General features: G+C 43.2%; 1 protein-coding gene across 1 annotated transcript; it reads right to left on the bottom strand.

Annotated features, from left to right (window-relative positions):
* fgf8b (fibroblast growth factor 8 b) lies at positions 1-26,002 on the bottom strand. Its single transcript, XM_041209967.1, has 5 exons — positions 25,971-26,002; positions 25,783-25,819; positions 24,586-24,763; positions 4,582-4,688; positions 1-282 (listed from the first exon to the last, which is right to left on the bottom strand). Exons 1-5 carry the CDS (start codon positions 26,000-26,002, stop codon positions 1-3), a joined length of 636 nt encoding a protein of 211 aa, XP_041065901.1.

Below are 26,002 nucleotides of genomic sequence, written 5' to 3'. Positions count from 1 at the left end.
CTACCGAGGTCTGGAGTGTCTGGTGCGTTTAGTCCTGCTGGAGAAAGGGTAGTTGATGAACTCGAAATGTCTATGGGTGTCCAAAGAGGACAGATGGCCCTTGGGCAATCTCTTCATGAAATGTACCTCCCTCTGGTGTTGCCTGGTCTTCGACCCTTTCCTGGGTCTCCCTTTCCGGGTGAAAGCCATGAACCATCCCTCGTACTTGGCATTCTGCAGAGCCGTGTAGTTATTCTCCAGCACAATCTCGGTGAAGACACAATCCTTGCTCTTCCCGCTTCGCTGTACAGAAAAACAGGGCAGTAAATAAACGTCCCATTCACAACTTCCCGTGCTTACAGAATCATTTCCAATTTGTGGGCGTTGCACTTTATTTTAGTTCAGATGAAAAGTAACATTTAAGACCCCGGCAGATTGATATTGATTGATTATTATTGGTGAGGGGCACTCAGACTGTTAGGATCACGCTGTCGTTCCCAGGCTTGGAAAAAGGCATGGATCGCAAAACTAACAATAGAAAGATTGAATCGGAGTGAGAGAGCGGGAAAAGATGGACCGAGAGAGAGAGAGAGAGAGAGAGGGTGGGTGGTGGCGGAGTGGAATTTAAAGGAAAGTACAGAAGGGAAGAAGGTGAAGGAAAAAGGATTGGAGTGAAAGGGAATCTAGAGATAGAAGTGAGAGAAATATAAAGAAAGAGAGAGAAAGAGGAGGAGAAGAAAGATGATTTTAGAGAACAGGCAGTATTTCGAGGCTTTTGTAACCTCGCTGTGTTTGGAAATTGCCGTTTTGGTTCCTAAGATATGAATGAGAGGATGGCAGGGTAGGTGTGCGCGACGTACAAACATTCTTGACCCATGAAGTTTGGAACCTGCGGCCCCTCGTTAAGCGGGTGTCAATTTCCATCTGCGGTTTAAACAGCAGCCCCCGCCGACTCCCCTCCCTAGCCCGTGTGCACGGCCCAGTATTGGGCACTGTGAATTACAACTTGTCACAAGGAATAATGTCACCTCCTCAACAAACAGATGGCGGAGCAAGCGGGGGCGCGAGGCTCCCGTATATATGTGTTTGCTGTTGGTCACAGTGAAGCTGCAAGGATCCGGGACTCAGCGCTTCGATGTGACACAGAATTAGACAAGTGGAAGGGGAGAGCGGCAGGCCCTCCACTCCAAGCGAACACAAGCCTTTAAATTAACCTTCAGCTCCCAGCATCAGACACAGAACGCCCATGTCCCTTCAATATTTACTCCATTACAGAAACAGAAGGTCAATAATTTTTAATGTATCCATAATTAGTTATTTTATCCACCGATCTGTCCAGCTCTCCGGATTATTAACAACTAACGTAAAACGGTCGTTATAATTATTTTATAACTGTAATGTCGGCAGTTCCCGCTGACTGTGTCAGTATGGGTATAAACTGGGAAATTTTTAAAACTCACCAGCCCGGGAGGAGGCGGGACAGTTTTCAGTTCACATTTAAAATTTTAATCCCCTGTATTAGCAAAGAGGAACCGAATACAGAGAGTCAGAATTCTGCGTCCTCAGGAATTGGCGTTAAGATTTTCGGGCGTTAGGTTGACAGACAGTAATATTCCTACTGGGGAAAAGTTCTGAATCACAGGTGACATCTTCATGCCAAGATTTAAAGTGCTAAAGATAGGGAGGGAGGGGGGGAGGGATAGGATGAGGAGATGCGGGTGTTTTTGCACCGAGTTTTCCAACACCATTTTCTTAATCCCCTTCCCCACAGCGGAGAAATTAACTCCCTGCTAATGGTAGAAAGCATGCCCCTAATCCAGGAGTCTAATAATTCTACAGTAAAATGATACATTTAAGACTATGTGCTGACATTCTGCAGAGAGCAGAGTGCAATAGGAACAGGGATTGTCGCACCTAGGAGCGCATCCTTTTTCCCAACTGTTTCATTCACATTTCACGTTTGTGTTTTTACCACTATCTACAACTTTTGTCTTTCCTTTCCTACCCCCCCTCCCCCTCTCATCACAAAATCACGGTGCAGAAAGGAGGCCATTCGGCCCACCGTCTCTGCACCGGTTCTCTGAGCATTTTAACTTAAGTCCAAATCTCCTGCCTTTCCCCGGTTTCCCTGCACATTGTTTCTATTTAGATAATCATCCAACACCCTCTTGAATGCCTCGATTGAACCTGCCTCCACCACACTTCCAGGCAGCGCATTCCAGACCCGAACTACTGGCTGTGTCAAAAAGTCTTTTCTCACCTCGCATTTGCTTCTTTTGCAAAACACTTTAAAACTGTGCCCTATGGTTCTTGATCAGTTTAAGATTGGGAACAGTTTCTCCCTATCTACTCCATCCAGACCTCTCATGATTTTGAAAACTTCTATCAAGTCTCCTCTTGTTGCCTGGGCTGGAGAGTGTTAGTTATGAGGAGAGATTGGATAGACTGGGGTTATTTTCCTTGGAGCAGAAGAGATTGAGGGGGGACATGATTGAGGTGTATAAAATTATGAGGGGCATAGATAGGGTAGACAGGAAGGAACCTTTCCCCTTGGTGGAGGGATCAATAACCAGGGGGCATAGATTTAAGGTAAGGGGCAGGAGGTTTAGAGGGGATATGGAGAAGAATTTTTTCATCAAGAGGGTGGTGGGAATCTGGAACTTACCCCTGAAAGGGTGATAGAGGCTTAAACCCTCATAACATTTAAGAAGTATTTAGATGTGCACTTGCGATGCCATGGCATACAAGGCTATGGGCCTAGTGCTAGAAAATGGGATTAGAATAGTTATGTACTTGTTTGACTGGCACAGGCTCGATGGGCCGAAGGGCCTTTTTCTGTGCTGTAGACCTCCATGACTCTTAGCCTTCTCCTCTCCATGGAAAATAGTCTCAACCTCTTTCCTCATAACTGAAGTGGCTCATCCCTGGAACCATTCTCATAAACCTCTTCTGCATGCTTCTAATGCATTCACATCCTTCCTAAAGTGTGGTGCCCAGAACTGTACACAATACTCCAGCTGACCAGTGTCTTATATAAGTTCATCAAAACCTCCCTGCTACTGTACTCCATGTCCCTATTAATGAGGCCTAGAATACTGTATGCTTTAGAAACAGCTCTCTCTATCTGTCCTGCTACTATAGTGACACCCAGGTCTCTCTGCTTGTGCACACCCTTTAGAATATTATCCTTTATTTTATACTGTCTCCCCAAAGTGTATCACCTCACACTTCTCCACATTGAACTTCATCTGCCACTTATTTGCCCACTCCGCCAATGTGTCAATGTCCTTTTGAAATTCTATATTGACCTCCTTACAGTTTACAATTCTCCCAAGTTTTGTGTCATCCACAAACTTTGAAATTGTCCCCTGCACACCAAGATTTAATATATGAGGTAATAAATGAAAATTTATATTAATATTTAATAACTGGAGTATTGTGTACAGTTCTGGGACATTTGTTTTCTCCATTTCTGTCTCTCTCGCCCTTTTCTGTCACTATTGCCGGTTTTCTTTCTCTCCTGCTTGACTCACTCCCTTTGTCTCTCCCTTATCCAAATTTGTTCTATTTTTCTCACTGTCTCTTTCTATCTCTGTCTACTGTTTTGCACTCTCCCCATTTCCTCACTTTTCTACTTCTATTTGCCCCCTTTTTTCTCCATTTCTGTCTGTCTCCCTCTGCCTCTCAATTAACCTCCTGTCTCATTAACATTCTCTACTCTCTATTCCTGATTCATTTTCCCTTAAATTAATAACTAACACTTACTTTTTCTCCTGTTTCTCACACTCTCACTGTTCCTCCCAATATTATTATTTATTTTTTTATTCATTGCCCATCCCTAATTGCCCTTGTTCAGAGGGCATTTAAGAGTCAACCAGGAGTGACATATAGGCCAAACCAGCTAAAGGACATTAGCAAACCAGATGGGGTTTGTTCGATAATGGTTTTTAATTCCAGATTTCTATTGAATTCAAATTCCACCATCTGCCGTGGCAGGATTCACACCCGGGTCCCTAGAACATAGAACATCATCCTGGGTCTCTGGATTACTAGTCCAGCAACAATACCACTATGCCATTGCCTCCTCTCCCACTCTGTTTCTCACTCACTGTTTCTCACGATTTGGCTCTCCCTATCTTTTCTTTATTGTTTTTCTCACTCATTAACCTTTCCTTTCCCTTTACTCACTGTTAAATTTTATCTATTTTCATTTCCAACTATTACTGTTTCTTTTGTTTTTTTTTGCTTCTGCTTCTATTTTGCCCCCTTTTTCTCCATTTCTGTCTGGCTCCCTCCCTACTGTGCCTCTCAATTACTGTAAACCCACCTGTCTCACTAACATTCTCTACTCTATTTTCCCTTAAATTAGTAACTAACAATTACTTATTCTGGATTATTTAAAACATTTCATTGCTTCCATTAAGATGTCAGACAAAGAAATGTCACTTACACATTGTCTCTGCCCATTTCACTACTTATCTCTATCTGTCCTATTTTTCTCAATTTCTCATTCTGCCTTGTTTTGTTCCTTTCTGTTTGTCCCAACACCACTTCCAAAATACTTGCAATTTTGTTTTGATGCACTCTCAAATTAACCCTTACCTTTCCGATCAGTTTTCCTCGCTTGTTCATACAGATGTAAAACCCAGACTCAGCTCCCTTGATGCGGACTCTGCTGCCAAAAGTATCTGTCTCCACAATTAGTTTGGCTGCATTGAAAACAAAGGGTTGCAGCAGTGAGTGTATGATCAGCACAGTATTTTACATTCATGAAGCAAGTGATCCATTCTCAGCCTGTTAACACAGAATGTTGGGAAACTTTTACAGTCCCAGATAAAATTCATCATTACCTCAGTAGCAAAAGTATCAGGAAGGAAAAAATGGGCAAACTTCTACACTTAATAAAGTTGTGGAATGTTAGTCCCAGAAAAAGTAACATTTTTATTATTCCACCGACCAAATATCATCAAACACTGAGGACAGGTTAGATACAGAGTAAAGCTCCCTCTACACTGTCCCCATCAAACACTCCCAGGACAGGTACAGTATGAGGTGAGATAGAGAGTAACTCTTTCGAGTACAAACACATTTCCATCTGTTCCTATTCAGATGAAGTAACATTGTTCCATAGTTTGCCATTGTGAGATTTGAACTCTTGATCTTGGGGTTATAAGCCCAGTACTATAACCACTTGGCTATTTAGGCCAAGCAGATACAGAGTAAAGCTCCCTCTATAATGTCCCCATCAAACACTCCCAGAATGTTAATATGGCAATCATCTTGTTAAAACCAATTGATAGTTAAACAGCTGATGGACATTAATTATCCCATCTAAATAGAATAAAAAGGTACAGCTGGAACACTTTGTGTGGAAGCTCCTAGGAAGTTAATAGCACTGAAGAGTTGTCTTGGAAATAAACCAGTTTTAACCAAGAGACCAGCCTGGATTAATTCTTCCAACATAACCTCTTGTTGTGATTAACATAGGACAGGTACAGCATGGGGTTAGATACAGAGTAAAGTTCCCTCTACACTGTCCCCATCAAACACTCCCAGGACAGGTACAGTATGGGGTTAGATACAGAGTAAAGCTCCCTCTACACTGTCCCAACAAGTTGTCTCAGGCTCCACCTCAATGCTTTCATCAAATGGTCTACTATATATCTCACACACCCATTCTCTACAGATGCTGCTTATCTACTAAGTGTTTCCAGCAATTTACTTGTCAAACTGATTTCACACTGAGCCATTACAGCCATCAATCTGACATAGAACTGAACCCAGATCCCTGAGCTGAAAATATGGTATGACTGCACCAGGTGGTGTAGGTGGTACAATCCAGGAACACATCAGGCTCTCCAAATTCTCATCTTCATCGACCACATAACTACGTAACATGGGGCCTGCAGGCCATTTATCTTATTGTCTCATTGAAACATATTAAATTCTTAATGAGCTTGATAGGATGATGCTTTCCTTGTCTGGGGAGTCTAGAACTAAGGTCCACAGTCTCAGAATAAGGGGTCTGTCTACCAGAATCTGAGATTAGGAGGAATTTGAAATTCTGTATCCCAGAGAGTTGTGGATGCTCAGCCATTGTCTGTATTCAAGACTGAGACTGATAGATACTTGGATACTAAGGGAATTGATGGATATAGGGATAATGTGGGGAAGGTGGAGTTGAGGTGGAAGATCAGCCGTAATTTTACAGAATGGCTGATAAGGCTAAGGGTCAAATTGCCAACTTCTATTCTTGCGTCATATATAAAGTTTAAATCCATGCTCCCATTAAGCTCCATGTACCCCATGTTGCTCATGTTAAGAGCACCAAAAAAAATCAATCTCTTTTAGATAGGACAAGCAACAAATAAGAAACAAGTTGCCTCCTCTTTGAGACTGATGTTGCCAAGACTTGGGTGACACTGTTTGAACACCCCTGCAGCAATACATCTTAAGAAGCAGCATCACACAACAGACAAAAGTATGTTACCAAGTACAGTACTAACCTATTAAATATAAAGGAAATAAAGAATTTTTATTTATATAGCATCCTTCACAACCTCAGGTTGTTCCAAAGAGCATTACACCAATGATGCACTTTTGAAATATTGTCACTACCCTAATATGGGAGGCACAGCAATCAATTTTGCACGTAGCAAGGTCCAACAAACAGCAGGAAGATAAAGGCCAGATAATCTGAATTAGCAATGTTGGCTGAAGGATAAATATTGGCCAGGACACTTAAGGGGAAAGCTTCAGCAATTTATCAGTCCAAACCCTGTCCTTAAATACATTCCAACTTGTGTTACGCTCTACATGTGGAGCTCTCCAATGAATTGAGTTTCAGCTTTAGTATTGCTTCCCTTTTATTTTCCCTCCTGAAGCAGTTGATTGACTTTTTGGGGCACCATGGGTGGTGGTTGCTGTTCACTACCTGGATGTGATTTATGGCTGACTGTTTAACAGCAAAGGACAAACCAAGCAGAGCTGATCCTGGCCTTAACTGATGTCCATACACATGCTCCATCTGACATCAGCCAACTCAGCACAGACTGACGATCCAAGCTAGGGGATCCTAAAGCAAATCATTGCAAATGCTGCAAATCTGAAGCAAAGACAGAAGATGCTGGAAATACTCAGCAGGTCTGGCAACATCTGTGGAGACCTTACATTGAGCTGAACTGTTTCTTCTCCTGTTTTTATCAAGGATTTTCTAAGATCTATATGACTCAGAGTCAGTGCCTTTACTACAACACACTGGAGAAAGCACTGAGTTACCAGTCACAAAGGCAGTGATAGACAGCAGGCTGTGTGGTTGCACCAGCTGTTGTATCAATGATTGCTAGGGTGTCAGCCTTGCCTCAGTGGGTAGCACTCTTGTTTCTGATCCAGAAAGTTGCATCTTCAAGCACCACTCCAAGAAATGGAGCACATAATTCTAGGCTGACACTCCCAGTGCAATATTGAAGGATTGCTGCACTGTTGGAGGTGCCATCTTTCTGAACAGTCGTTAAACCGAGGCCTCCCAGGTGGATGTAAAAGTTCCTATAGCAGTATTCGAATAATAGCAGGGGAGTTCCCTTTGTGCCCTGGCCAATTTTGATCCCTCAACCAACATCACTAAAACAGATTATGTGTTCTTTATCATATTACTGTTTGTGGGACCTTGCTGTGCGCAAACTAATAGCTGCATTTCCTGCATTATAACAGTGACTACACTTCAAAAGTGCATCATTGACTGTAAAGTGCTTAGGGAAGTCAAGAAGGGCACAATGTGATGGAAAGTCCTTCCTTTATTCTAAGTGTTAGAAAATAGAGACAGTTTAAGTAAGTTAAATTTGTATTTGTGGGTATTAGGAATGAGTTTTAACTTTGAAGTTTAAGTTTGATTTGTATTTCTGTATTTGTGTGTTAAGAAAAGGGTCAAATTGAGTTTTAGTTTCACTTTAAAAGGTGAAACCTGGGATTTGTTTCATTTTTGAGGGAGACAGCAGGTCTAAAGCTGTTTGTCTACCTGCATTTCTAATGAGTTTTATGACTCTTGGGGAGAAGTTAAAGCAAACACGAGTAGAAAAAACTGCTGTTGCCTAGCAACAGGGGTCCAGAGAGGCAGGACCCACCCCCACATATACAGAGACAGAAAAAGACTAGAAGAAGCAGTTTGAGTGCAGATGGAAGAAAGTGCCAGGACAAGCAGGACATGGAAAGGGACAGATAGCAAGTCCCCAGCTAAAGAACCAAGTTCCCAAATCCAGGGGAGTGGAACAGGAGAAAGTCCCAAGAAGACCTTCTACTCAAAGGAAGGACAGGAACCTGAAGAAGGTCCTGTTAAGTGAAGTTATGACTGAGGAGCAAAGGAAGGCTCAAAGCTTCAAGCTTAAAGGAAGAAAAGCTACAGGAAGCAGACTTAAAGTGAGAGGCCAGAAGTTCCAAAGAGATGGCTGAAGGTCTGTAACTCTTTGCTTTGGGCATGGGAAGCAGTGGTGTACTTTTAACGGCTGAGTCAGTGAGAGAGAGTGCATGGACGAAAGCTTGAATGCACATGGCAATCCAGGGAGAGGACCCTCAGAAAAAGAGTTCGAAACCCTGAAGGCAGATCCTTGCGGAGGATGTCTGAGAGAAAGTGTCGGTTTGGGAGAAGATTCCAGAGCGAGTTCTTTGAGAGTGGAAACTGGAAACCCCCTGTGTGAAAGATGGAGTTCAATGAGACTGGTAGGCTCATAGTGTGACAGTACCTGAGGGGATTTGATGAGAGATTCATAGCATCTGTTTCGGGTAGCATCTGCCACTTGGTTTCAGAGTGTGGTGTGCCTGACCACGGGTTGCCAATTGGTTTACATGTTCTGTGTACTTGCTAGGGTTTAAGGTAGTTTTTGTAACTTGTGTCATCCTTACGAACCTGTATATATCTGTAAAAGTATAGCTGTGAATGAAGGAGTTTTGTTATATAGTTCATCTTTTCTTGTTAAATAAATGTTTTATTCTTTTGTTAAAAGTTCATCAGCGGACTTCTGTGACTCTGTTCAGTAGCTACTCTCCATGTATCTGAACAAAAAATAAAAGTTAGGATCTACCAAACCGGGGTTCACCCTGGGATCAGGCTTGCCTGTAGTAACATCAGCTGGGATCATAACATAGGTTTTCAATTAAAGCATAAATGATTAAGAAAATGTGATCCTGGATTTTATTTGACCATAAATTATTGAGTATAGCAACCCCTGCCTATTTTATAGGGAATTGGGGCCCTTATGTATAGAATAACACCATAATCTTTTTGAACAGTTCAGATGAGGTTATAACTCAAGATAGCAAGGTCCCAGAGGTACATGTGCATGGATTTTGGATGGACTCAGCTGTGCAGCTCCAAATTCAAATAGCTTCCAATAATCATTATCTTGGTTAATGAAGAAGGACCACTTGAGTAACTGAGATTCATCATCAAAAAAGTAACTGAATTGGTGACTTGTTTCTCCAGTTTCCTGTCTTCTCTCTAAAGACCCTGACTCTTGCTGGACCAGCTGCATTCTTCAGGTAACTCACCCAAGTGACCATATTTCCTGTTTGTGCTCATTCTGAAGAAATCACTACCGAGCCTGACTGTCTGATCTCCTAACATCTGCAAGCACATACTTAGTGTCAGGGAACACTTGATATTGATCAGCGGTGGAACCTCCAACATGACAATTCCACCTATGTATGCTCAGAGCACCAAAGCTAACTTTTGGTCATCTAATTGAAAGCAAAATATTGCAGAAGCTGGAAATTGAACTTGGTTATTAAACACTACAATACAGCTGAGATCAGCTATTTGGAACTGGGCATCATATCTGCCACCTTCCTGGCCTGTGTGAAAGGTAAGTATCATTGAAGCATTCACCACAAAAGGAGATCATTCACCCTATCATGACTGTGCTAGCTGTAGGAAAGAGCCAATTAGTCCCGATCCCTGTCCTTTCCCTATAGCTCTACAATTTTCCCTTTCAGTTAGTGACTTAATGTTTTTTAAAACTCCTATGTCTTCATTATCTTGCTGCATTAAAATAGGAATGATCAGAGTTTAAAAAGGAAAATGCTAGGAATGAAAGGCGTTCATTTCTTCCCATCAAGCATTATTCCATAAAACAGATACAGTATTGCTCTCAATGATAGAATACCCACCCAATGATATGGTTTCCCACCCGATGAGACAGTGCGCCACTCACTGATCCAGTTTCTTACCCAATGATGGTATCCCATCCAATGGCGCAATATCCCAACCAATGATACAGAATCCCACCTAATGTTTCCCACTCAATGATACAATATCCTACCCAATGGCACAATGTCATACCCAATGATACAGTATCCCATCCACTGTTAAATAATCTACCCAATGATACAATATCCCACCCTACAATATCCATCCCAATGGTACAGTATCCTGATGATACTCCAGAGTTGATTTTAACAACATGTATACATTGGATTGGCATTGGGCAGAACATCCCCAAAGTTTGTCCATTATTGCTGGCAGGATGCCCAGGAATTGTCTAATTGGCATTGCCGTTTTATACAGGCTGGTTCATGTGTTCATTACTAATATTGAAACTCTGTCGTGGCAGGAGACTCCCAGGAGGACAGCGGAAATGCTTTAGGGATGTCCTCAAAGCATCCCTGAAGAGTTCAAACATCTCTGCTGAGTCATCGGAGTCCCTGGCTTGTGACCAATCAAAATGGAGAAGGTTCATTCGGGAAGGCATCAAACACATCAAGGGACTTTATTGAAACTTTATTGGGGGAGTTGAGGCATTGGAGAAAGTGCACAAACCTCCAAACACCTCATCTACCTGCTCCTTCAAGCACTGCCTGCTCCGCACGTGGCAGAGTCTGAAGATTATGCATTGGAGTTATCAGCCACCATCAGAACCCATCGAACCAGAGTGAAAGCAAATCATCCTTAACCCCAAGGGACTGCCTAAGAAGAAGACAAATATCACACTGCTTGATGTCAACCCATTTGTTCTTCATTGTATCATCAATTTAAGCTTTGGTCCTGCACTTCAAACTTGCCTGACTCACTTCGATAAAAATTCACACCACCCTCAACCAGGTTTGTTTTGTATGCATCACAATAGCCTTATTCTACCAGACATTCCTTTCTCCTGTTAAAAAGTCAGCACATGGGCACTGAAAAGATTAAATTGCATACCATTGAAAATTTGGCTTCTGGGAATTACACAAGAGGAAAATAGACACCCGTAACATATCTAAACTCTTGTATAAGAGGCTCAGCAGATCACAACTGTCATCTGCCTCTGTAGGTAATGTAAAGGGGCCACTCTGAGTGAGATTTGAACATTCTCTTTTTGTTGTATATTAAAGATATCTTCATATCTTCAGAATGCTGCAGTACAGGGGGACCTGGGTGTCCTTGTACATAAATCACAAAATGTCAGCTTGCAGGTACAGCAAGGAAAGAAAATGGAATGTTGGCCTTTATTGCAAGGGGTTTGGAATATAAAAGTAGCAGAGTCTTGCTGCAACTGTACAGAGCATTGGTGAAACCACACCTAGAGTACTGTGTACAATTTTGGTCACCTTACTTAAGAAGGGACGTACTTGCATTGAAAGCAGATCTGAGAAGGTTCACTAGACTGATTCCTGGGATGAGGAGTTTGTCCTATGAGGACAGGTTGAGCAACTTGGACCCATACTCATTGCAGTTTAGAAAAATAAGAGTTGATCTTATTGAAACATATCGATTTTGAGGGGCTTGACAGGATAGGTACTGAGAGGATATTTCCCCTTGTGGGGAAATCTAGAACTAGGGGGCAGAGTTTCAAAATAAAGGGTCTCTCAATTATTGCGGCGATGAGGAGGACTTTCTTCCCTGAGATGGTCGTCAGCATTTGGAATGCTTTTCCCCAGAGAGCAGTGGAGGCTGGGTCAGTGAATATATTCAAGGCTGAGTTAGACAGATTTTTGATTGACAAGGGAGTCAAAGGTTATGTGGGGCAGGCAGGAAAGTGGAGTTAAGGCCACAATCAGATCAGCTATGATTTTATTGAATGGTGCAGCAGGCTCGAGAGGTCAAATGGCCTACTCCTGCTCCTATTTCTTATGTTCTTATATTCTTATATTAAGGACAAAAAAGAGGACACAGCTTGGGCCAGCTGTAGTGAGGACCACCTCCAACCACCCCACTTCTCCCTATCCAGAGCACAGAAAGACTTGGAGATATTATACTGGAATGTCAACAGGTAGGGGACAACTATCTCAAAGCTTCATGTATGTTCTAGTCAACCCTGTGCTTGAATCTCCATTTCCAGGGGACAGAGCTCCAGGTAACAGTAGAGCCTGGGAGAAAAATTCAAAGGCAGGAGAAATCTGCCATTAAGCTTCATCAGAGGTAGCCAACTCATCAGACTTTTTCATGACCTCAGGACATTCTAAATGGCTTCAAAGCCAATAAAGCTCCTTTTGAATTGTGATGTAGGAAATGAAGCAGCCAATTTGTGTACAATAAGATCCTAGAAACAGCCATGACTAATTGTGCAGTTTCAATGATTTTGACTGAGAGATAAATGGTGGCCAGGGGAGAACTTGCCTGCTCTTCTTCATACAATGCCATGGGTCTTTTATATTCAGCTGAGAATGCAGGTGGAGCTTCAAATTAATGTTTCATCTGCAGTCCTATGTTGGAATAACAGCCAAGAATACTTGCCCCAGTCCTGAATTGGGGCTCAAACCCACAGCCTGCTGACTCTAGGTTGACACTACTGATACTTCATATGTGAGGCACTGCTTACATGCAACAAATGGTGCAATACAATGGAGTAAGATGTGAAGTGAAATCTCTTTTGGAGCTCTGCTTGGTCATTAGTTATACCTATATACACTAATGTAAAAGATTGGTCTAAATTTCTGATTCTCAAACATTGTCATTGAAAGCTCCATTTTCAAATAGATTTGTAATCACAGATTCCCCATCCAAATTAACATACTCTGATCATAACATGAAATGAAAGATTGTTTTAATAAAGCTTTTAATAAGACAGGTAATTATTGGCAGATATCAGTGTATCTGCTTCCCATTGCAGAACCTGTCTCCCCTGGTCAGGAGTTGAGAAAGCAGGAGCACGGAGACAGCAGGAGCATGGGGAGAGCAGGAGCATGGAGAGAGAGAGCAGGAGCACAGAGAGGGCAGGAGCAGGGGAAGAGACGGAGCATGGAGAGAGAGCAGGAGCACAGAGAGAGCAGGAGCATGTGGAGAGCAGGAGTATGCAGAGAGCAAGAGCATGGGAAGAGCAGGAGCACAGAGAGCAGGAGCACGGAGAGAGCACGATCACGGAGAGAGCAAGACCATGGGGAGAGCAGGAGCACAGGGAGAGCTAGAGCATGGAGAGAGAGCAGGAGCACTGAGATAGCAGGATCACGGAGAGAGAGCAGGAACACATGGAGAGCAGGAGCATGGGGAGAGAGCAAGAGAATGGAGAAAGCAGGAGAACAGAGAAAGCAGTAGCACGTAGAGAGCAGGAGAACGGAGAACGAAGGAGAATGGAGAGAGCAGGAGCATGAGAAGAGCAAGCGCACAGTAAGAGCAGGAGCATGGTGAGAGCAGGAGCATGTACAGTGTAAAAACACAGAGAGGACAGATCATGGGGAAAGCAGGAGCATGTGGGGAGCTGAGAGCACCTGCAATCAACACTTACTGCTTACTCTTGACCACTGTTCCCTGGGCAGTCGCCCATTTGAAAGGCTGGCCTGCATTGCATATCCCCTAGGAGGTCTCTGTTTAGCTCCAGGGGTTTGTGGACCCCAGTTTGAGATACACTGGTCTAAATCATCAAGCTTTAGATATGCCAATTTCTAATCATTGCCTATTAGCATAGGCAGTGTGATTTCTCTTTTACATAAAAGTGTTTAGCTTCCGAAGGACCAGAATAAGATTCAGACTTGGGTTGATAAGTGACAAGTAACATTCGTGCCACACAATTGCCCAACAATGATCATCTCCAACAAGAGAGAATGTAACCATCTCCCTTTGGCATTCAATGGCATCACCGTCACTGAATCCCCCATTATCAGCATCCTGGGAGTTACTATTGACCAGAAACTGAACTGGACCAGCCATTCAAGTACTGTGGCTACAAGAGCAGGTTAGAAGCTGGGAATTCTGCAATGAGTAACTCATCTCCTGACTCCCCAAAGCCTGTCCACCATCTTCAAGGCACAAGTCAGGAATGTGATGGAATACTTTCCACTTGCCTGGATGAGTGCAGCTCCAACAACATCAAGAAGCTTGACATCATCCAGGACAAAGCAGCCCACTTAATTGGCACCCCATCCAATACCTTCAACATTCACTCCTTCTACCACTGACACACAGTGGCAGCAGTGTGCACCATCTATAAGATGCACTGCAGCAACTCACCAAGGCTCTTTTGACAGCACCTTCCAAACCCACGACCACTACCACCTAGAAGGACAAGGGCAGCAGATGCATGGGAACGCCACCACCTGCAAGTTCCTCTCCAAGTCACTCACCATCCTGACTCGGAATTATATTGCCATTCCTCCACTGTCGCTGGGTCAAAATTCTGGAACTCTCTCCCTAACAGCACTGTGGGTGTACCTACACCACATGGACTGCAGTGATTCAAGAAGCCACAAACACACAACACAAAATCTTTCTTCCAAGATAGGTTCAAGATACTCAGGATGCACACACATTACAATTGTAGTGTTAGTATGAGTATTTTCATTTCATACTGATGCTGAAGTTACACTGTAAATGCAGCTTGACTCCAGCGTCAGGGCCTGACCTGTCCCTGGAACAAAGTGGTTTGAGACATCCCAAAGGTGGCAGTCTCATTCTGCTTCACTTGGGAATCTGGGCTGCTGTACTCAATTTATGCTCTGCATAGCCGCTAAATATGTCAAGTGTGAATGAGCCAGCATAGGCTGGTGAAAGGACAATTTAGGACTGATGTCAGTAAGATTTTTTTAAATGAAGAGCGATAAACAATTGGGCTGATTGTCCAAGTAAAGTTAATGGATGTGAAAACCTTCAACTTATTCAAGAGACAGTTAGCTAAGGTGACAGAGAATGTAATTTTGAAAATCTGTCTAGATGATCTAAGATGTGCTGATTGACTTATTCATCTGAAATTACTTGCAAACTTGTGATTACAGACACACAAGCACTTGTAACACATATATACTGACGTATATTCAGCCACTCACAAAATACACTCAGACATTCTCTTAAACACACTCATACCTACACACATGCACCTCCCATTACATGCTATCTGTGGAGTGTTAAGAATAGCTGGCAGGCTAGAATTATGCTGCTAGGTGCTCACCCACAGGCAAAGTAAACCATAAAATAGTTCAATGGTTGTATTTGCCAAGCTTTTATTGTCGGAAACTGTGTTTTAATAACTTAGAAATATCCTACCACTTGTAGACAGTTTAATGTGGTCCTTTTCCTGGATACTTCATACTGGGCTGCAGCTATACTGCAGACAGTGTGAGTTCAATCTGATGTGAGACAGCCCAAGTGGGACCTCACACCACAAGGTTTCAGATTGCATTCACACAACAACCAGAGCATTTGTGAGAAGTGATTTGGTGAAGTCCCACTCTGCTTCACTCTGGAGTCAGGTTCAGCAGTACATCTGGATTTACACTGCAACTGTAGAATTGGTGTGAAGGAAAACAGCTGTGCTATGCTTTTGGTGTAAATGCTGCTTTTGTAGGTTCAGTGTCAACCTAAGATGTGAGATGGTCACTTTTATGTGCATGCACACCTGAAATCATTCTATTTTAATGTAAAATACAGCATTAGGAATAGATTTGGTATCCTAGACCTAAAACCTGGAGACAATGAGTTGAAATCTCACTGTGGCACCTCAATAAACGTAAATTGCAAATCAGCGCCAGGACAAACCATGAAAGCTGTTGAATTGCTGTTACAAACACAACTAGTTTGCCTTCAAGGAAGGAAACCTACCACTGGTGCCTGTTCTGACCTACAGGTGACTCCAGCACCAAGACCTTTGAAAAAGATGCAATGTTACCTACTCATGCCATGTGAGAGTGACTGCCCTTGACCTCAAGGCAGCATTTGACTGAGTGTGGCATCAAGGAGCCCTAGCAAAACTGGAGTCAATGGGAATCAGGGACAAAACTCTCCGCTGGTTGGAGTCATACATAGCACAAGGAAGATGGTTGTGGTTGTGGAGTTCACTCAACTCAGCTCCAGGACATCACTGCAGGAGTTCCTCAGAGTAGTGTTCTAGGCCCAACCATCTTCAGCTGCTTCATCAATGACCTTCCTTCCATCATAAGGGCAGAAGTGGGGATATTTGCTGATGATTGCACAATGTTCAGCACCATTCGCGACACCTCAGATACTGAAGCAGTCTATGTTCAAATGCAACAAGACCTGGACAATATCTAGGCTAGGGCTGACAAGTGGCAAGTAACATTCGCACCACACAAATGTCAGCCAATGACCATCTCCAATAAGAGAAAATCCAACCATCGCCCTTTGATGTTCAATGGCATTACCATCACTGAATCCCCCACTGTCAATATTCTGGGGGTTACCATTGACCAGAACTGAACTGGACTTGCCATATAAATACTGTGGCTACAAGAACCAGGTCAGAGGCTAGGAATAGTGTGATGGGTAACCCACCTCCTGACTCCCCAAAACCTGTCCACCATCTACAAGGCACAAGTCAAGGGTGTGATGGAATACTACCCATTTGCCTGGATGAGTGCAGCTCCCACAACACTCAAGAAACTTGACACCATCCAGGACAAAGCAGCCCACTTGATTGGCACCACATCCACAAACATTCACTCCCTCCACCACTGATGCACAGTAGCAGCAGTGTGTACCATCTACAAGGTGTACTGCAGGAATTCACCAAGGCTCCTTCAACAGTACCTTCCAAATCCACAGCCATTACCATCTAGAAGGTCAAGGGCAGCAGATAAATGGGAACACCACCACCCTACAATTTCCCCTCCAAGTCACTCACCATCCTGACTTGGAAATATATTGTCATTCCTTCAATGTCGCTGGGTCAAAATCCTGGAAATCCCTTCCTAACAGCATTGTGGATATACCCACACCACATGGACTGCAGCAGTTCAAGAAGGCAGCTCACCACCACCTTCTCAAAAGCAACTAGGGATGGGTAATAAATGCTGGCCCAGCCAGCGAAGCCCGCATCCCATGAATGAGTAAAAAAAAACTATGGTTGAGAAATAATTGCAACCAAGCAAGTGTGGCCCATACCTAGAGACAAGAAAAACCTTGCATCTTAAATACATCTTCAGTTACCAAACTATTTTTTGTACAAAATAACTTCTAATCTTGAAATATGCTTAAAATAATAATGTGAAATCTTCTAACTTGGTCAGTTTGGGGCATGTAAGGGAGACTATGCCTGAATGAGACAGAGACAGAGTGAGTACTTGGGAATTTGATTCAAAGTGGGAATTCGGTGCATAAGGGGAGAGGGGTGTTTTAGGTAAGGTTTATTGCAAGAGGTAGAGCATGCTGAGTTGGGAGTTTGTTGAAGGGGGAAGGAGGTGCTCCTTTCTTCTACTCTTTTTCAGCCTCCAGCATTTGATTTCCACTTTGGTTCAGCAGAAGGAATAAGTTAATCAGTAACTGGTAATTAACTGGAGAGGCCTGAGAGCTTAAAGCAATGGAGAGAGAGAGCTGGGAGTTTACAGATAAAATCTAAAAGTGAGTCCTGTAAGTTGATTGGTTGGTAAGTATAAGCCTTTCTGGACTCGGCACAGATGAGACGATTGGTGAGTGACAACGTGAGTTATTACATTATACCATACTGCCATTATGCCTTTATATACATTATGCCATTGATGACTACATCTGCAGGAAGTGTCACCAGCTGCAGAAAGTTGAGCTCTGGATTTTGGAACTCGAGCAGTGGCTGGAGTCACTATGGTGCATCCGCAAGGTTGAGGATTATGTGGATAGCACATTTCGAGAGGTGTTCACACTGCAGCTAAGAAGTACACAGGCAGAGTGGGAATGGGTGACCACTGGAATATCTAAGAGAAACAGGCAGGTACTGCAGGAATCCCCTGAGGTTGTCTCACTTTCTAACCGCTTTTCCACTTTGGATACTGGTGAGTGAAATGGTTCCTCAGAGGGCTGTAACAAGAGCTAAGTTCGTGACACCACGGGTGGCTCAGCTGCACAGGAGGAGAGGAGGAAGAGTGGAAGTGCTATAATGGTAGGAGATTCCATAGTTAGAGGAATGGACAGGCTTTCTGCAACCATAGACGTGACTCCAGGATGGTATGTTGCTTCCCTGGTGCCAGGGTCAAGGATGTGACAGAGTGGCTGCAGGACATTCAGGGTGAACAGCCAGAGGTCATGATCCACATTGGGACCAATGACATAGGTAGGAAAAGGGATGAGGCCCTGAAAGCAGATTTTAGGGTGTTAGGAAGAGAAGTAAAAAGCAGGACCTCAAGAGCAGTAATCTCAGGATTACTTCCAGTGCCATCCGCTAGTGAGCATAAGAATAGGAAGATTGAGCAGTTCAACACATGGCTGAAGAAATGGAGTAGGAGGAAGGGCTTTAGATTTCTGAAGCATTGGGACTGGGGTTCCGGGGCATGTGGGACCTGTACAAGGATGGGTTATACCTTAACAGGATGAGGACTAATGTCCTCATGGGGATGCTTACTAGTCCTGTTGGGGAGAAGTTAAACTAGATTGGTAGAGTGATGGGAACCTGAGGGGAAATTCAGAGTGGAGAGGAGAAAAGCTGGCAGTGGGAAGTAGAGAGGTATTAACTGATAAGGAAGACATATCAGAAAGTCGTGTCAAGGTAAATAGAATACTTGGAGAGTTTCATAGAACTAGAGTAGGCAATAGTAAGCCATTAGATTAGGTCAGAGTAAAGGAGAAAGTAAAAAAGCCTAAATCAGGGCTAATGTGCACGTATGTAAATGGAGTGTGGTTAATAAGATTGGTGAACTACAGGCACAGGTTGACAAATGGAAATATATTATTGCTATAACAGACACTGGCTCAAAGAAGGGCAGGACTGGATGTTAAATATTCCTGGATACAAGGTGTTTTGTAGAGACAGGAAAGAAAGAAGAGGAAGGGGGGAGGGACATTATTGATTAAAGATGGCCTTACAGTACTGGAGAGAGAGGATGTTCCAGAGGGGCCAAGGACAGAATTTCTCTGGCTAGAGGTAAGGAGCGGGAAAGGTGCAATAACATTGACTGATGTAGTATATAGACCACCAACTAGTCGATGGGACATAGAGAAACACATTTGCAAAGAAATTACAGAGAGGTGCAAGAATTATAGAGTAATTATGATGGGAGACTTCAATTATCCAAATATAGATTGGGATAAGAATAGTACAAAGGGAAAAGAGGTCGAGAGTTCCTGGAATGTGTTCAAGATAATTTTCGGCAGCAGTATGTTTCTGGTCCAATGAGAGGACAGGCACTGTTGGATCTGGTTCTGGCCATGAGTTGGCCCAAGTGGATCAAATATCAGAGCGAGAGCATTTAGGAAACAGTGACCATTGTATCATAAGGTTTAGGTTGGCCATGGAAAATGACAAGGAACAATCTAGAACAGGGATAATTAATTAAGAGAAAGCCAACTTCGATGGGATGAGAATGCATCTGAGTCGAGTGAGTTGGAATCAAATGTTGGCAGAAAAGATGATGGCTGAACAATGGGCCACCTTCAAAGAAACAGTATTGCAGGCAATGTCAAGGTATATTCCCTTGAAGGGGAAAGGTAGGACAAATAAATCTAGAACGCCCTGAATAATGAGAGAGATAGAGGTGAAGATGAAAAGGAAGATGTGTACTAACACAGATGTCAGGTTTAAAATACAATGGAGAATTAGGCTGAATACAGAAGGACCAGACGGGAAGTGAAAAAAACTAATAAGAAAAGCAAGGAGAGAGCATGAAAAGAGACCGGCAGCTAACATAAAAGGGAATCCCAAGGTCTTCTATAAGCACAAAAATAATAAAAGGGTGGTAAAATAAAGAGTAGGGCTAATTATGAATAAAAAAGGGAACTTGCATGTGGAGAAGTAGCGGAGGTATTAAACGAGTATTTTGCATGTGTAGTTACAAAGGAAGAAGATGCTCCCCAAGTCGAGGTGAGAGAGGAGGTAACTGGTGTGCTAGAAGAATTTATAGTTGAGAAGGAGGACGTGTTCAAAAGACTATCTTTCCTTAAAATAGATAATATACCAGGACTGGATGCGATGCAACCAAGGTACTGAGGGAAATGAGAGTGGAAATCGCAGAGGCACTAGTAATAATATTCCAGTCTTCCTTAGACACGGGTGGTGCCAGAGGTCTGGAGAATTGCGAAGGTTACACCCTTGTTCAAAAAGGGGTGCAAGGATAAAACCAGCAACTACAGACCAGTCAGTTTGACTTCAGTGGTGGGGAAACTTCTGGAAACTATAGTTTGGGACAAAATCAATATTCTTAGACAATTTCAGGATAATTAAGGAAAGCCATCATTGATTCATTAAGGGAAAATCATGTTTAACTAACTTGCTGGAAATTTATGAGTAGGTAACAGAGAAAGTTGATAAGGGCAACACTGTTGATGTGGTGTATATGGATTTTCCAAAAGGCATTTGATACAGTGCCACACAACAGACTTGTGAGCAAAATTATAGCTCATGGAATAAAAAGGAAAGTAGGCACTTGAACAAGAAATTGGCTGAATGACAGGAAACAGAGGCATGATAAATGGTTGTTTTTCAGATTGGAGGAAGATTTGTAGTGGAGTTCCCCAGGACTCAGTGTTGGAACAATTGCTCTTCTTGATATATATTAATGACCTAGACTGTGGTGTCCAGGGCATGATTTCAAAATTTGAAGATGATACAAAGATTGAAAATGTTGTCAACTGTGATGAGAATAGTCTTGAACTTCAAAAGGACATAGACATGTTGGTGGTTTGGGCAGACAAGTGGCAAATGAGGTTCAATGCAGAGAGGTGTGAGGTAATTCATTTTGGCAGGAAGAATATGGAGAGACAGTATAAAATAAAGGGAGAAACTCTAAAGGAGGTGCAGGAACAGAGGGACCTTAGTCTACAGGTACATAAGTAATGGAAGATGGCAGGGCATGTTGAGGAAGCAGTTAATAAAACATATGGTATCTTAGGCTTTATTAATAGGGGCATGGAGTACAAGAGTAAGGAGGTCATGTTGAATTTGTATATGGTGCTAGTTAGGCCTCATCTAGAGTACTACATCCAGTTCTGGAAGGATGTGAAGGCACTGGAGAGAGTACAGAGGAGATTCACAAGAATGATTCCAGGGATAAAGAACTGTAGCTATGAGGATAGATTGGAATGTTTGGGACAATTTTCCTTGGAGAAAAGAAGGCTGAGAGGAGACTTGATAGAGGTATTCAAGATCCTGAGGGGTGTGGACAGGGTAAATAGTGAGAAGCTGTTCCAACTCAAAAGAGCATCAAGAATTAGAGGGCACAGATTCAAAATAATTGGCAAAAGGAGTAAAAGTGATGTGAGGAAAAATGTTTTCACCCAGAGGGTGGTTGGAGTCTGGAACGAAGTTCCTGAGAGAATGGTGGAGGCAGGTTTGATCGAGGTATCCAAAAGGGAATTGGATTATTACCTGAAAAGAGAGTATGTGCAAGGTTACAGGGATAAGGCAGGGGTGTGGGATTAGGTGGAATTCTCTTTCAGAGAGACAGTGCAGATTGAATGGGCCAAATGGCTTCCTGAGTTGTAAAGATTCTGTGATACTATTTGAATAAATATTTCTTAATCTCTGATTAAGAACAAGCTGCATTTTCTGAGTTACACATTGGCAGGTACATAGTTGGGATATTTTCTTAGGGGCTCAGGACCATTACAGCACCAATCACCAGTGAGAATCACCATAATTGTCACCAATACGATCACCAGGACCACTCACCATAATCAATCTGAGGTTGGAAAGTAAGCTGTGAGTAGGACAGAAAGAGCCTGTAAAACGATATAGACCAGTTAAGAGGGCATCAAGGTGGCAGATGGCATATACTGTGGAGCAGTGTGAAATAATCCAGAATGGAAAAGCAGAATATTGTTTAAAAGGCAAAAGACTGGATTAATGATCATTTTCAGAGGGATTTGAGCATCCTTGTATCACAGAAATTTAACATGCAGGTACAGCGAGCGATTAGGAAGGCAAATGTTATATTAGCCTTTATTTCAATGAGGTTAAGTATGAAGAAGGAAGTCTAGCTGCAATTAATCAGGGCTTTGGTGAGACTAAAGCCCTTTATTTTCTGGAACTAGATGAACGAGAGGTGATCTCATTGAAATATATAAAATTATTAGAGGGCTTTTCTGGGTAGATGCTGAGAGATTGTTTCCCCTGCCTGGTGAATCTAGAACTAGGTGTCATAGGGAATTTTAGGTGGGCAGGATTTTACGGTCTGCCAAAGTTAATGGATTTTGAACGTCTTGCCACACTTTACGACTGTGCCCAAGTTGTAACGATAAGGTAAAATTCTGCCCACAATCTCAGGGCAAGGGGACAGCCATTTAGGACTAAGATGAGAAGGAATTTCTTCACTCAGAGTTGTGAATCTTTGAAACTCTCCTACCCCAGAGAGCTGTGGATGCTCAGTCAGTGAGTATACCCAAGTCTGAAAGCGATAGATTCTCTGGGACAAAGATAATCAAAGGACATGGGATAGGGCTGGGAAATGGAGTTGGTGTAAAAATTCAGCTATGGTTTTATTGAATAGTGGAGCAGACCCCGGGGCTGTATAGCCCACTGTTGTTTTGTTAGGTTGTTGTGTTCAATCACCACCACCAGACACCAGAACCAACCAAAGCAGCTAAGCATGGCAACTGTTCACCACAAGCAATTGCTGAGACTATTCAGCAAGAGAAGCAAGTACTACAAATAAATACCAAAATCAATTACCACAACTAATCCCCTCAACTCATTACCACAACCATCCCAAAACAACCAACAAAATAACCAAAACAACCCACAAACCAACCAGCCAGCATACCCAATCACCCCAAACATCTGGAAAAGCCTTCGCCCTTGATGAAAGCTGAGGATTAAAGCCACCAATATCGTCCCGAGAAGAGAGCAGGCTGAAAGAGTGACTCCTTTTAATTAAATAAAGCGCGAGAAGGACCATTCATTCAGGGGAGGGGCGGAATCAATCGATCCGTCCGGCAGTAAATAGGTTTGAGTATTGATTTAGTGGATTGTCCAGAGACACAGGAGGGGAGAAATCCACGGATGGAAAAAACAGACAAGTACATTCAGGAGGGATTCCACCTCTCTAGGCGAATCGAGACAGAAGCTCCAGTTCCCTAAGCAGTGAACGGAACAGAAGAAGAAATTAAATTATTTTAACGCGTCTCGCTCTTCGCTGCCTCCTCGAACAAAACACGAAGTGAATTGAGTCCATTTCACTGCTGTGCATATACCTTAACATTTGATATTCCAGCCAACCGGAATCCGGTTCAGGTACAAGCAGAATGTGGAGATCAGAAGTTAGCGTCAATTAAACATCAACAGTGAATCGCGATTATTCCCCATCACAGCGGCCACCGTCACTCTTTGGAAACGGTGCCTTTGGGTTACTGTTTCTCTGCGCGCTCAGTTTCATCCGTTAGTCCTTTCATACCCTGAGGTCTAAATTGGGGTTGATTGAGATTTTCAATCCCCTCTGCCCGCCTCAGTGGATTTAAATCATGAAGCAGCGAGTGAACAGAAAATAGTTAAAAACAAAACGCATATTGTCTCAGGTGTATGGGGAGAGGTCTGGGAGCCAAATATCTATCACAGCTCATCTGCCTGGGTCGCGGAGTCAGGTCCCGGTCAGTGTTTAGCTTTGTATCTGACTGAGGAGACTCTGAATTGCAGTATTTTCTCCCTTTTTACTCATCATTGCTAATTATTTCTCACCTCACCCAGTCTCTCCGTCTCCACCTTTATACTTTCTCTTTTACCATCTCTGTTTCCTGCCTTGTCTCACAAAGTTCCTCTTCATTTCTTTACCTGCGCACATTCGCGCTCCTTACTCTTTCCCATTCTCAGTCTATCCTAACTTCACCTTACCCAGTCTCCCTCTGCAATGTCTCGCTGCTTCCATTCAGTTTCCCTCCCTCTCTCACCCTCTTAACCCTCCAGTGTCTCCATCCCTCTCTCCAATCTCTTTCCCGTCTCTTTCCTATCTCTCTCTCCTATCTCCAATATCTCTCTCCAATCTCTCCCTCCCACTCTCCAGTCTTTCTCTTACACTCTCTCACACGCACATACATTCACACACCCTCTGACACACACACTCTCACACACTTTCTCACACACAGACTCACACACGCACACTCTCTTACACACACACGCTTACACACACACACAGACTCTCTTACACTGAGCGCACACACCCTCACGCACACTTTCTCTCGCACACAACATTCTCTCACACCGCCCCCCCCCCCCCCCCAACACACACAGACAGACTCTCCCTCTCACATATACGCACACGCACACTCCCTCAAATACAGATTCGCTCTCTCTGTCTTACCGTACTTGTCCCCATCCTCCGCTTTGGCGTTGATTTTCTTGCCCAGGACCTGCACATGTTTCCCGCTGGTGCGACTGTAGAGTTGGTAGGTGCGGATTAGCCTCCTGCTGAGTCGGTCCGTCTGCCTGGTCTGCTCCCTTACGTGCTGTGTAAAATTAGGCGGTGACTGATAGGTTACCTTTAAAGAAAATACAATATACAATACACGTGTACATTAAACAATCACAGATCCAGACAGCCGCCTTCAGACCGAGGCACCGTCTGCACGGGAACTTCCTTCGGTCCAAGAATATTTCCTCCTCAATTCTTTGCTTGTTTAAAATATATGTATATATTAAAATAGTTTAATCAATGAGCAGAAACCTCGTTCTTAGAATAGTTTCGTTTCGATTAGAGGACCCAGTTGGTGCCAATCGTTTAATAAATAAAAATGGACTCGTTTCCCTCGGATTTTTTTTCTTTCTCTGTGAAATATTGGAATTATTTTGCTGGTTTAATAAATGTATTTCAGTCACTGGGTTCCCTGGGCCGATGACCTCGGGGCAGCAGGTCCCTGGTCCCAGACAGGGAGGGTTTGGGGTCGGTTCAGAGAGCCTGTTGCCCGAGTGTGTTGGGCTGTCTGACATCTCGCCATTCCTTCAATTACAGTTGGACTTGTCCCAAAGCTCGCACAATGCCATCAATTTATACGGCGGACTGCTAATGAGATAAACATGTGGAAGAGGCCGAGACTGTAGTTTCTAGCTTCGCATCTGTCTTTCTCTACGCCTATCTGCCGCTGGGTAACTCCCAATCTGTCCACTTTTCACCCGATCCTAATTTACCTTTTCATTTCCATCTCTTTTTTTTAACACCCTTTCATCCAATTTCTCTCTCTTTTATCCATTCTCTCCATTCCCCCCCCCCACCCTTTTCTCTCCCTGTCTCTTTCTACATTCCTGCCGCGCTCTTTCTCGTTTTCTCTTCCTCAGCCTCCTCTCGCGGTTGTATTTTTATGCCAGTTATTGCTCCATCTTCCGTTCCTGCAAAGTTCATTCCACATCGACCCTCACACCCTGACACAGACAAACATCCGAAAACACAGCTTAAAAAAAAACCTCTGCGTCACTTTGTCACATTTCTTTCATAGACAAGCGATCAATATTTGCATTATTTTAGACAAATAAATACAGAGAAACGTTAAATAATGACACCGACCTGAGCCTGGAAGCAGAAAGCCAATAACTGCAGACACCTGAGGATGAAAGGATACAGTTAGCGAGCTCGGATATTCACAACCAGGAGTTTTACTGGCTCAAAACTTCACAAGTCCAAACAATAATTAAAAAAAATTAAACATGGTATATATTTTAATAAGCCAAGATCCCATCCAGTAATGAACTCACAGGTAGCTGAGTCGTGTGGATGGAAGACGCAT

Source organism: Carcharodon carcharias, chromosome 17 (genome assembly GCF_017639515.1).
Source record: "Carcharodon carcharias isolate sCarCar2 chromosome 17, sCarCar2.pri, whole genome shotgun sequence".
In the NCBI taxonomy this organism is placed as follows: domain Eukaryota; kingdom Metazoa; phylum Chordata; class Chondrichthyes; order Lamniformes; family Lamnidae; genus Carcharodon; species Carcharodon carcharias.
Note: the sequence above shows the minus strand (reverse complement) of the source record. Positions and strands in the feature narration are given on the sequence as shown.

Bases quoted from the DNA above. Each gene is read 5' to 3' on its own strand.
- fgf8b (XM_041209967.1), bottom strand. From the start codon at position 26,002: ATGCGTCTTCCATCCACACGACTCAGCTACCT. The intron at 24,764-25,782 runs GTCGGTGTCATT...TTTTCTTTAAAG, and splicing joins CTTTCTGCTTCCAGGCTCAG to GTAACCTATCAGTCACCGCC. The intron at 283-4,581 runs GTAAGGGTTAAT...TTTTCTGTACAG, and splicing joins GAGGAAAACTGATCGGAAAG to CGAAGCGGGAAGAGCAAGGA.